Source organism: Manis pentadactyla, chromosome 1 (genome assembly GCF_030020395.1).
Source record: "Manis pentadactyla isolate mManPen7 chromosome 1, mManPen7.hap1, whole genome shotgun sequence".
NCBI classification, from domain to species: Eukaryota; Metazoa; Chordata; class Mammalia; order Pholidota; family Manidae; genus Manis; species Manis pentadactyla.
Window position 1 is genome coordinate 195,813,276 of NC_080019.1, and position 12,786 is coordinate 195,826,061.

The following is a 12,786-nucleotide window of genomic DNA, read 5'->3' on the forward strand; positions in this document are numbered from 1 at the left end:
TTGGCCCCCCGGCAAAGCGCAGGATACCGCCTGGAATTGAATCTCAGATACACAGCAAACACTCGTTTAGTATACGGTCTACGGGATATTTGGGACACATGTATGCTACAGACAGCATTCGTTGCGGATCCGCAAATCAGTCTGAACTGGGAATCCTGCATTTTTATGTAACACCCTCAGGCCACTCTCCCTGGGCCAGCAGACCCAGCGCTGTCACAATACCCAGCTGGCCTAGGCCCCCTGGGGCTCCAGATGCCCCCTCACCCCCTCCATCTCTGCCACTCTCCCTGGAAGGGTCATCCTTACTAGAGGTCAGCCCCAGCACCCCCCGTGGCACGTGTCCCACTCGCTGGCCTGAAGGAGGCTCTAGAAAAATCTCAGCTGTTGGAAATCACATGGGCCCTGGGTACAGTCTTGAAATCCCCCGTCTGGCCTGGACTGAAAGGGGAAGGCTCAGGGGAGGAATCCTTCCTGGGGCGGGGGCCTTCCGGGTCTCAGGGGGACCTTACCTCGGGAGCCAGGCCTCTGGCGGCTGGAACTGCCTCTGTGCCCCTGGCTGGGTGACCTCGGGGGAGACAAATCACTGGGAATTTCAGGACAGAGATAGCAGAGCTGAGCCAAGTGTGAGCCCTCCATCACGGGCCCCTGAGCACCCGCTGGAGGTGGCCCAGCGCCCACTCCCTCCCTGCAGTGCAGCTCTTCCCCAGAGCCAGCAGGGCCTGGACAAGGGGATAGGCCTGGCCTGAGACCCCCTCTGGTCTCCTGGCCGGATGTGACCCCACAGGGCTCTTCCAGCAAAGCTGCTGGCACAGAGCATTTCCATTCAACCTGGGAGGCCTGCCCGGTGGGGAGGGCCCCTCTCCTCCTCCTCCCAGTTAGCAGGGGAGGTGTCCTGACAGACCAGCGGCAGTCCCAGGGAGGCAGGCAGCCCGTCTGGTGTCAGTCCGACCTTCGATGCGAGGAGCTGAGAGTGCTGGCCCCAAGGAGGCCCTCCAAGGCCAGCCTGCACGCCCTCCAGGCCAGCTGCAGGACTGGCGGCCAGCCCGGGCAGAGGCACCGACTGGCAGGGTACCTTGGGGCGGGCCCCGGGGAGGAGTGCGACCCATGCGGAGCACCGCTTGTGGTTCCTGACCTAGTGCACCTGTGGGTAAACAGGCTGGAGGAGGCGTTCCCTGCGGACGAGGTGCCCTCCAGCTAGGTGACTGGAGCTCCAACAGCATGTCCCCTGCAGTGGCCGGGCGAGAGCTTTCCACCCTGTGACCTGCTCGCAGAGGATCAAGTCCCCACCAAAAACATGCAGTAAAGCCATTGCTTTTTGTAAAGAGCAGCATAAATATTTTTCAGTGTAGACAGAGTACAATAAATAGCTGGCATGACATCCATGGAACAGCATTAAGCCTGTTCCCGCGTCTGGGTGGGCGAGTGGCAGAGTGTCACCAGGGGAGGGGACGAGGCCCCACTGGTTTTGAGGTAAACTTTTGTATGACCTTTTCCTTTAAAGCAGGATGCCAGACTTGCAGGAGCAGCCCTGCTCGTCAGCTGGAGTGCCCCCTGAGCCACCAAACGGCCACCAGGGAGGAGAGGTGGACAGGTCTTCTGGCTGGAGGATGGAGGCTTCTCCCAGGCACGACCCTGGAGATGCCAGGGCTTCTCGGGCAGGCTTCTGGGATGCAGCGAGGCCTGCACCATCCCGGGCCCCAGCTGTCAGACCGTCCGCAGCTTCAGGACACGGGAGAGGGGCTCCTTGGCACTGGAGTACATGAGGTAGGAGCCGGTGGTGGTGCGGAAGGCCTCCCAGTCTCTGCAGCCAAAGGTCGGGAGGCTGTGCACAGCCACGAAGCCCTCGTAACCCTGCCACCTGCCGAGAAATGTTGTCAGCCCTGACAGGCTGCTTGCAGGGATGTGGTGGTAGCCGGGTCAGGGCTGCCGTCCACCCAGGGCTCCCACCACACCCGGTCTGCAGCCTGGCCCTTCCGGGATGCTCTCCAGGCCTCCACCAGCCTGCCCTGCCCCCACAGCCAGCATTGCTGGTGGGGGGGCATCAGCCTCTGAGTCACAATCACAGAGACCTGGGCTTGGTGGGGCCTTCTTAGCCAGCAGAGGGAAACTGAGGCTGGGAAGGGGGAACCTGCCCTTCTAAGACCCCCACAGCTCCTCAGATCCACCCAGCATCTTTGCCTGGACCAGCATGTCCTGGAGGCGCCCCCAAGGGGCAGGGGACAGGGGTGGATCCTGGTGGTCCAACGGGTTACTGCAGGGGCTGAGCCAGGCCTCACTCACTCTTGGGGTTGGCATTGATAGTGAGACATGTGCCCTCAAATGCACAACGGTCACCACACAGGTGAGGCATCGTCTGACTTTCAACAAAGGACGTGTGTCCCTGGCTCACCACTCTGCGACCGCCTCCCACTGAGCTAGGCTGTGCACCCAGTGCCTTCCCACCGCAGCCCAAGGCCCTAGGCTGAGCCCTTCCCGAGGCTGCAGACAGGCAGGTGCATTGCTGTGGGCTGGAGTCCCCAGCTTGGGGTGCCTGGGTCAACAGGCATGATAGTCTTAATTTTAATTTGATAATTTTAACTTTAATTCTAGATGTATGTTCCAGAAAGGCTGGTGGGATGGGGCCCCCCCTCCCACACTCAGCACCAGAGCCTTTAAACAGCTCCAAACAGTGGGGGAGTGCATCAGCATTGTGCTTGGAGAAAAACAACTTAAAATATGTTTATTCACATTTTTTACATTTTCTTCCAATAATTTCTGTTCATATCCTCTGCCCATTTTTCTGAATTAGGAAAAAATATTTTATTAATTTGCAGGGGTTCCTTTTCTGTCATATGTATGGGAAATACTTTGTCTTTTTATTTTGATAGGATGTCTTTTTCCATATAAAACTCTTAAATTGAGAGAGTCAAAGTGGTGACCTCTTTCCAGCCTTGTGTCAGGCAGTCCCCACACCTCTTCAGTGTAGCTGTGAGGTCACACAGTCACAGCTTTTCTTCTAGGATTTGTGTCATTTAATTTTTTACATTTAGATAGTTAATCCTTAGAGTTTATTTTTGTATATAAAAGGAAGCAGGGGAATAGCTTTGTTTTCGTCCAGACAGAACATTACATGAGACTGATACTAAGTACTGTGTCTTTCCCTCATTGGACTGACATACAGCCTGCATTCCATTAAATGATGGAGAATGGCCGGCCCTCTTCTGGGCTGATTTCTCTCCCACCTACATGTGCATTTATTTTAACACTATTTCTGTGCTGCCAGCCCCCCCCTTCACTCTTCTCCTTCAAATTTTTCTTGGCCATCTTTGAAAATATATTCTTCTACATGAATCTGCAAACTACTTTGTCATGTTGAAAACTCTACGTTCTAACAAGTCAGGAAGTCTAGAGAAACTTGATTTTTCAGGTAAGACAGAGATGACCGAAATCGTCTCCAGAAGAGAAAAGGTAGAAGAGAAGACAAAGCTGATTAAACCAATAACCAAACTTGGAAAAATTGTTCAAGAGACACTATTAAAAAGGAATCAGGCTCAGAGGGCTTTATAACTGCATTTAACCTAATCATAAAGAAAGTAAAGAAGTCCTATTTCACCTATTCTGGTCCATAACACAGGTGGTGGAGATAAGACAAAACCGCCTCCCCCAAAATCCAGCTATGCGGGAAAACAGGGTGGATTCACCAGGCCAACTGAGGCCCAGCACCACATGGGGTTGGAGGCCGCGTGTTGACAGGAGGCCACACGGCGTTCAGCATCCTCAGGAGAACCACAAATGAGGTGTGTTCTCCAAGGCAGAGCCAGGCCCCGGATGGTCCCGCTGCTGCTCAGACACAGGCTGGGGAGGCGGCCAAGCAGCAAGGCCGCATTGGCCCAAGGAGACTGAACAAGGCTGCACCCCTCATGGCGCAGACAGGTGTGGGGACCCTGCACCCCTCATGGCACGGACAGGTGTGGGGACCCAGCAGAAACTTTCCTCTGAAAACAGCCCCTCTCGTGTCTGTGGAGCACACTTTGGGTTCACATCCCAGGGCTGCGTCTCCCCAGTTTGCTACTGTTTTTTTTTTTTAGCAGTGAAGCTCTCTGTAATCAAATATCCTGTTTTACAGAGAGATTTGTTAACACTGGAAAACTGCAGTGTGTATTTATTAAGTTAGGCTTCATATCAAACTGGATAAAGGCAGGTCCCCAAAAGAAACCACAGCCAATTTTTCATTTGCTAGGAAGATGCAAAAATCTGAGTCAGTCATAAACAACTGAAAGCCAATGGCGTGCTAAATATTTCCACAGCGTCATTAAGTGGTGTTCATCCCAGGAACGCAAGGAAGTCTCTCATAAATTATTATGTCAGCAGATTATGGGAGCAGAACCACGCCACGCGCTAAAGGACCCCAAGGGAAACCCCACAGGTGTCACGCGGCTGCTCCAGCCGACCGAAAGGCGTGACTTTCCTCACCAAGTTGGCAAGATGGGTCCACTGCCCCTCGCTGCTTCCTTCCAGACTGTTCGGGGATTTCTAGCTAATTAAGAAAACTAGCCTATGTGGTAAGAACACGAGAGGTCAAGAGGCGAAGTTGCTTGTATTCATAGATGCAGTTACGTCCTTAGAAATCCCATGAGTTCTTAAGAAAAGCAGCTCGGACTGATAAGGTAATTTGGTGGGGTGGCTAGACGCAAAAGTCATCACGATGAGCAGCTGGACGCGGGAAGGAACACATCCCGGGTGCTGTGCTTACAGTACTGGGAAAACTCCAGGGAGACTCTCATGAGAATGCCACCGTGCCTGTGAGACGGGCACTACTATGGAGGACCCTCAGTAGGTGGGCAGGCCCACCGCAGGCCTGGGCAGGAGTGGGTGATGGAATAAAGTGCCCATAGCTCAAGCTGGTGTGTCCAAGTGCAGCCCCTCCGACCAGAATCAATAGTCATGCATGTGTCAGCATGACTGTCAGGCCACCTAGCTCACAGGACACATGGCCGCAACTCGGCCTGCACTTGGCATGCCCAGAACCAGGTGGCCCCCTGGGCCCCATGGCCTGTGAGTGGCTCTGAGCCTGGGTTACCTACAGGGAAGGGGAGCCCACCCCAGGTGACGGGGGGTGAGAAGGAGGGGCCTTTGGCAGCTCTTTACCTGTAAATAATACTGTTTACCAAGAAGGTATTTCCATCGAAGGAGTTTGCAACCACCAGGAAGTAATCTTCTCCCACCGAGAAGAACTCCCAGTCCAGGGCGCTGTGGAAACCAGCAAGCAGACGTCAGGGTGCAAGACCATGAGAGACACTGCTAGGGGGGCCTCCTGACTCCAGAGCTCAGGGCCCAGGCCCCACCTCAAAATCCACAGAGGAGGGGCTGGGCCCTCAGGGGACGCGAGGTTCTCAGCCACACGGTGAGCTGGTCTACTCCAGGGAGATGCAGAGTAGTCGTAAAAAAGGTCAAAACAACTTCAAAACTGTAAAGTACACATAACCTAAAATTCGCCACCTTAATCACTTCAAAGTGTATGGCTCAGGGATTTGGGGCGCACTCGCTCTGCTGTGCAACCATCGCCATCTCCAGAACCTTCCATCTTCCCTGCTGAAACCCTCCCCACGAGGCGCTCACTGCCACAGCCCAGCGCCTGACCCCACCATCTGCTTTCTGGCTCTGAATCTAATGCTCCTGGGCAGTCATGTAGGGAAATCTTACAGTATTTGTCCCTTTGTGACTGTCATTTCATTTGGCATCCTGTCCTCAAGGGTCACCTGTGTTGTGGCAGGGGTCAGGATCCCTTTGTTCCTAAGGATGGACACATTCCACTGTGTGGACAGACCACATCTGGGGTATCCATCATCCATCCATGGACACTCGGGCTGTGTGCCCAGCATTAGGAAGGGAGTGCCAAGTGAGGGTCACTTGAAAGAGGCTGAAATAACCAAAGAAACAGCCCCAGGCCTGCGGTCACTCACTGAGGGCTGGTCGCACCCTGGCGGGCCACGAGGTCACCTGCTTGCTCCTTCTGGACACTCATTTAGGGGCCGACAGAGAAATGTTCTACACTTGGAAGCTGGCTCCCTGCTGCAAATGGGCACAGTTGTGTCAAGGATGAGGAAACAGGCCACAGCCGCCAGCAGCAGGAGTGGGTTGCCTGCCAAAGTCCACTGGTGCGTCCGTGTCCTGTGGCCTCAGGGAGGCAGCCTGTTCAGGAAGCAGAGGGGCCCTCTTGGAGGAGACTCGCCTGTGGGCACCTTCCTTGAGGGACTGAGGGTGCTGGCCCAGAGCAGGATTCTCAACAGGCCTGGAGGCAGAGGCCCACAAGGTCCTGGACACACAGGGGCTGGGCTAGGCTGAGGCCAGTAGGGCCCGCTCCTCCCTCCTTCCCTCTTCCACTGGCCATGGAAGAGGACCAGTGTGCCATGCCTGCCATGAGCGTGGCCGAGGACAGCATCATTCTGACAGTCTGATGGGTTCTACAACTAAGGCACGAGGAAAAGAGGCCAACAGCAGAGTTCCGAGGCACTCTGTCTGCACCACAGCTCCTGCAGGAAGCCGCACTTGCTCTGACTGCAGGAAGCAAGGTGTCCGGCTGCGCCTCCAGGCTGCACGGTGGCCCTGTGCTCAACTGGATGCATATTTTTACCCTTCAGGACCACACTGGGCAAAAGGCGGGGACAACCCGGATGCCCATCAACAGGCAGCTGGGTGGGTGAGTGTGGTCTGTGCATGCAGTGCAACAGTATTCAGTAAAAGGAGCGGAGCCTTGACCTGCCACAGCACGACGAGCCTTGGAAACGTGCTGCGAGGAAGAGGCCACACACATAGGCTGTGCCACGCATTCCACCCCCATGAAAAGCCCGGAAGGGGAGATCCACAGGGACAGAAGGCAGATTGGCAGTAGCTGGGGGCTGTGGGTGGGAGGAGCGAGAGACAGCTGGAGGGCCAGGTGATGAGAATGTTCTAGATTACCTGTGACGATGGCTGCACCACGCTGTGAATTTAATAAAAACCGCTCTTTGCAACAACTGAGCACCCACACAGCAAGCAGTTAGAGCCAAGACCACAAATCAGAGCCGCAGAAACGCCAAGCTGCCCCTGGAGGAGGTGCGGGGCACGCACGTCCAGCAGGAATGGGTGCCCCATATCAGGCTCTGGGAACTGCCCTTGAGGCTCAGCATGCTGCCTCCTCCAGGCAGGCCCCATGGGAAGTGAGATGCTGATGACGCCAAAGAGCTCATCTGCCGCTATGTCCCTCGCAGGCCACGCCTGCCCCCACCGGCCACCAGCCTCAGTGTACCTGCAGGTGAGGATCTCCTGGAACTTGACAAAGGCCTGCGCTGTGGCGTTCAGTTCGTAGATGACCGAGTTGATGACGTAGGAGTCGTTCTGTGCTCGCATCTGCACGTCGTAGCTGTGGCTGTTGGCCACAGCAAGGAAGAGCCTCTCTCCAATGTGGAACACTTCCCAGTCGGCGGCGCCAAACGTCTGGGGCAGGAGTGCAGAGGGCATGCGTGAGCGGGGACTGGGCAGCCACGGCACCGCGGACTCAGCTCCAACTCACGCCGTGCCGCCCGCCTGGCTCTGCTCACTTTCCCAGCCTAACCGACCACCACCCCCTTTACGAATGTGAGTGCCCACCTGCACCCATACCCAAAGAGATCTAGGTGAAGTGCTTCTTGGCCATCTGTGCCTCCCACTCTCCACAGCCCAGGGCTGCCCGTCTGGTGAGGTCCAGCTGCTATAACACCTCTTCCAGGGAGCCTTCCCTGCTTCCTCCAGTCCCAGCTCTGAACTCCAAAGCAACCTCGTTGTACCTCTGTTCCTTACTACATGCTGTCCCTGTACTGAGGTTTTCACTTGGCTCTGTCTCCGGGTTCCTGAGCATGTTATTTCTGCACGAATCACATTCTACCTTCCCTGTGGCAGGGCCTGTGGCTGATGGGAGAGCATGGAAATGCCCCTGGGAGCCCAAACCACAGCCTGTGGAGGATGCTGGGGTCTCAGTTCCTACAGTGGCTGAAAGGGGGTTAGATTGACCCCATCTCCAGGCTGGTGAGGGCTGCAGGAGCCCAGTGGGTACACTTTGCATTGAAATCATCTTTAAAACTTTTGTCTCCTGACTTTCTCCTGGTTCTGAGGGAGATATTATGGTATTAGACTGCCTGTCCTGCCGACAGCTTATGAATGCTGGATGAAATACTTAAAAAGTGCACACAGCTGTTTGAAGGTTCCAGAGCATGGCCGAGGGCATGCACAGGCTGGAGCGCACATGGACCCTCAGCAAAGGGAAGCGTGTGTGTCATGTAGCTTTTCCTCTGAGGACGTGCCTTATCCCATGGCCCACAGGGTTGGCACTTGAGGGACAAGAAGACTGGTTGGACAGGGGAGTCCAGGGTGAGTTTAGAGACAGAAGGGGAACATCCTGGAGAGGAGGGACCATGGAAGGGGGGCCCCAATAGGTTTAGATGTTCAACCACATTAGCTTCTCCCAAGCCCTGGTCTTGCACACACATGTGGCAAGATTCCAGGAACCTGGAGGCAAAAAGCCGCTGAGAGGCTGAAAGAACTGGCTAAAGACCAAACCAGTGGGAAACAGGCAGGTAGATGGGACCTATGATCAGGAAAATAAACAGTAAACAGAAATAAAACAACACAGTATAAATGTTGGAGCTAGCAGACAGAAACTTTACAATAACTATGATAATCTATTGTAATGAGCCACAGGATAGGAAAATTCAGAGAGATACAAAAACTCTAAAAGGAGCCAAGTGGAAGTCCTATAGCTGAAAGTATATTTATATTCATTAATTTATTGGACGGGATCAAGATTCAGGGGACCAGAAGACTGCACGGGGCACCAGGCCCTTTTTGGGAGCCGGGAAAACACCGTCGTTTGTTTGAGGTGTTGGGTAGAAGGGGTACACACTCTCTGGAACAGACTGCCCCCGCCTCGACTCCTGGATGCCACTTTCCTGCTTGTGAAGACATGCTTCCCAGCCTGCATTCCGTCCCCTGCCAGTCTCAGTGCCTGGCTGGCCCGCCCGGTGGGCCTTGGTAAGTGACCGCTGGACAGGGACCTCGGGCCAGCCGGGCAGTGTTTCCATATGCCCAGCAGAGGGCGCCGTTGGCTGAGAACATTCTGGGCTCTGCCCCTGATGGGCTGAGCCACAGCTCGAGAACCAGGTCTGGACCCGTCCTGAGTTGTGGAAAGCAGGGAGCTTAGGCTCCAAGAGTAACACGCACAAGGGCAGGGGCAGGGGCCAGGACACCTGTGTCACGGGGCTAGGAGCTGGGCTGAGGCCTTTCTGAGTTAGCGCATCCTCTCCTTGCTCTGGCCCATTAACGTGGCACTATTTCTGCCCCCAGGGCCGCCCCACAACTCCAGAGCAGGCTTGGAGACACCCAGCATGGTGGGGCCATCAAAATTATCTGCTCTGTGCTGCTTCACAGAGGACGATGGCTAGATCCACTAGGTGCGGAGTGGGTCACTCGTGCCAGCTTGCTGATGTCACCGAGACCTCCCAGGAGTAGTCAGACCGCTGGATCACGGGCTCCTCCCAAGCCTGAGCTGCAGAAACCACATCAGTGGGAAACCACACACGTGCACACATGTAAATGCATACCCTGCTTGCACATACCTGCACACACATGGGCACACACATGTACCTGTGCACACACACGGGCAACACATCCTGCAATACATGTACCTGTGTACGCACACACACCTGTGCATGCACACACGGTTACACACCCACACATATCCACACCTGCACCTGTGCACGCACACATGGGCACGCACATACCCCTACATGAATGCATGTATATAACACACATGTACCTCCACATGTGTGCACATGCATGCTTGCCTGTGTGTATATATGTGTGCACATACTCCTGCATGCACGCCCATACAACACAAGGGGTCAGCAGCTGGTCTGAGGAGAGGATTCCCCCCCAGTTGCCACGGCTTCCTTCCAGCTCTGAGCTACTCAGCTCTCGGGCAGGGCATTGTCTTGAGCCCTGGCAGCAAGGGACATACAGATGGGGGCCCAGGAGGGGCTGTCAGGGCTTTGGGAGCCCAGGAGAAGTCCTGGAGGTGAGAAGGAAGCGTGAGGGAGTGGCCAGCAGCACAAAGAGGAGGAGGCCAGGTGGGCATGGTTTAGGGGGCACTTGTCCTGCCCTGCTCTGTGTGCCTAGCCAAGTCGCGGCGCCAGACAGAGCAGATATGGGTGCCCCATTCTATTTGAATTTCAGATGAATAATGATTTTTCAGTTCATGCAAATTCCATGAAATACTTGGAAGATGTTTTGCTAAAAAGTTATTTGTTGGTTATCCAGAACTCAAATTGAATCGAGCGTCCGGTGATTTACATGGACAGAGGCTGGCAGAGACCCACATGGAGCCTCTGGGTCCCCGCCAGTGGCCCACCTCCCCACGCAGGGCTGCCAGACCTGGCACAGGGCGGGCCAGAGGCAGCGCTCCTTGCGCTCAGAAGAGAAGGGGTGGGGAGTCTCCACCCAGGGCTGCGCCAGCCAGGGCGGGAGGTGTGCGGGCCTGGGGAGCTGTCAGGCCACTGATTCTAAACACCTGGGGACTCACCTGGGAGGGGAGAAATCCCCACATCAAACAGCACCGCCAAACCCTGCCTGGCACCAGAGTGCAGGAGGCCAGGCACCTGCTGGGCTGGGCGGGCCCTTCCCTCCCTCCTTCTGAGAGGAATTCCCCTGGAGTCCTGCCCTGGCAGCTCCTGGCACGGTGCCTGTGGGCTTGGAGCACCTCTCGGGGATGACAGTGTTCCCAGGACCTGAAGTCAGGAGCCCCTGGAGCCCCCGGCAGCCACCCTCGGGGGTGGGCAGGCTCCCAGTCATCAGCAGAGCAGCTGTGGGGTCCTTGGGTTCCCAGGAGGCCCTTGGGTTCTGGCTTTGAAGAAGCAAAGAATCAAGGTTGGGAGTGCCTGGGGAGCACGATGCACTGCCAGGGGAAGGCAGGCAGCCCCACAAAGGGCCCTGGGGGAGCTGCCATCCTCCCTGCAGGCAGGAGGCTGTGGGGGTGACGACCCCGTCCCAGGAGGCTGTCGGGGCAGCACCTCCCTGGCTGACTTCTGGGTGTCCCTCCCAGCTCTGCCAGCATCGTGCAGGCTGTGCTGACCCCCAAGAGGGACCCTTGCACCACACTCCTTACAGAAATGGACCTTAACCCACTTTCTTGCCTCTCTCTTTTCATTTGTTTCTGGACATTTATGATCTTGGTGGAGACTAACTTTCCCACAAGCCCACGGCATCACCCAGCACCCTCACACACCTGCTGATAACTCTGTGCACCTCTGCCATCCCTTGCACCTGCCCCAATTCACAGCTTCCTTAGGCTTCACTGATCCCCTCCACTGGGGTCCTGTGGGGCCCAGCCGGCCCATTCGCCCACAGCAAGTCCATCAGGCCCCCCCTTCCAGGCAACAAACCCGAATTTTGGTCAGCTGCTCCCCTCCCAAACACTGGCCCCTCCCCACGCTGGGTCTACATCTGATGACTGTGACCACAGGCTCCCGAGCCGGCCAGCCCAAGGAACAGAAACCCAGCAGCTGGGGATGGATGTCCTGTGGACACAGCCTGTCTTCACTGGACTCACCCAGCTCAGACCTCCCTGGGCCAACTAGCCTCCCCTCTCGATTGCTTGGATCCTTGGTCTTTGCCAGTGGAAGGAAGGTTCTAGAAATCCTGGTGCGAAGGTGGGAGACCTAGGGAACGGACCAAGCAATGTGCCCCAGGGTGGGCGGCCAGTACCCCTGGGTGCAAACCAGGCTTGGCTTGTGCAGCTCCAGGGTCCTGCCCACTCCTGCCCCGCCTTGCAACACCTGCCTGCACCCAGTGCCCTGCCAACCCCTGCAGAAGGGGCCCGACGAGGGCGGCCCGTCTCCACCCACACCCCCACTTCTCTGCACCCAGCCTTTGCAGCGTCAAAGCTCAGTCATGAAAGATGATGAAAACCCCACACCAAACAGTAAACACGTTGAGGCTTTGCAGGACCTGAGGCCTCACACAGCACGAAATGCTGGCACGACATGAAAGTGCCATTTGTGGGTTTTGAGGAACTGCTGAGGTGTGAAGAGCTGCAGCTCACAGGAGAAGGCGGCCTCCGGGCAGGGTGGGAAGCTGCTGCTCCCTCCGATGCCTGCAGGGCGTGGGCCCCAGAGCTGCAGCTCCCGGGCAGCTCTGCCTGCAGGGTGGCAGGTGCACCCCCACAACCACTGCAGCCCAGCTGGGGCCGCCTTGCTCCTGGACGCCATGCTCCCTGGCCTGCTTTCCTTCAGGTCAGCTAGCCTGCTTCTGCCTCTCTGCCGCTGGCCTCCCCTCTCAGGGTGCCCGCAGAACAGGGGCCGGGTGCAGACTGGAGCTGGCTCTCTGATGCTACCTTAAAACGCAGGGTGGCGTCCACCTTCCTGGATGGCTGGTCTCCCACCCCCACCAAATCCTGGGAATGCCTCCCAGCTGCCTCCAGGGTGCCTTGCCGGGCACCCTGGGTGAGGGCCCGGCAAGGCACAGGATCCTGTCCTGGCCCTTTGGATGAAGGGCACGTAGTCTGTCAAAGGGCCGGCCCCAAGGGGAAGGGAGTCACCGCCATGCAGTGACCTCTCACTCCCGATCCCGGCCGGGGACGCGGCCCTGCCTCCATCCCAACAGCCCAGGCCTGGAAGGGGAACTGCACGTGGATGCAGGGCACCTGTGGACGGGCCCTTCCACTTGCCACCATGCATTCCGGCCAGGCCCTCGCTGCCCATCCTCTCCTCTGTGAAATGGGTCTGAGTTGGACTCACAGCT

At 56.6% G+C, this 12,786-nt stretch overlaps 1 protein-coding gene across 1 annotated transcript in view; it reads right to left on the reverse strand.

Annotated features, from left to right (window-relative positions):
* Positions 1–1,327: 1,327 nt before the first annotated feature.
* Positions 1,328–12,786, reverse strand: part of TSPEAR (thrombospondin type laminin G domain and EAR repeats) — a 158,629-nt gene continuing 147,170 nt past the window's right edge. The window contains exons 10-12 of the mRNA XM_036912066.2: positions 7,268–7,455; positions 5,128–5,229; positions 1,328–1,858 (exon numbers count right to left, since the gene is read on the reverse strand). Coding sequence (XP_036767961.2) covers positions 1,705–1,858; positions 5,128–5,229; positions 7,268–7,455 — 444 coding nt within the window. The 3' untranslated portion in view covers positions 1,328–1,704. The remainder of the gene's footprint in view (positions 1,859–5,127; positions 5,230–7,267; positions 7,456–12,786) is intronic.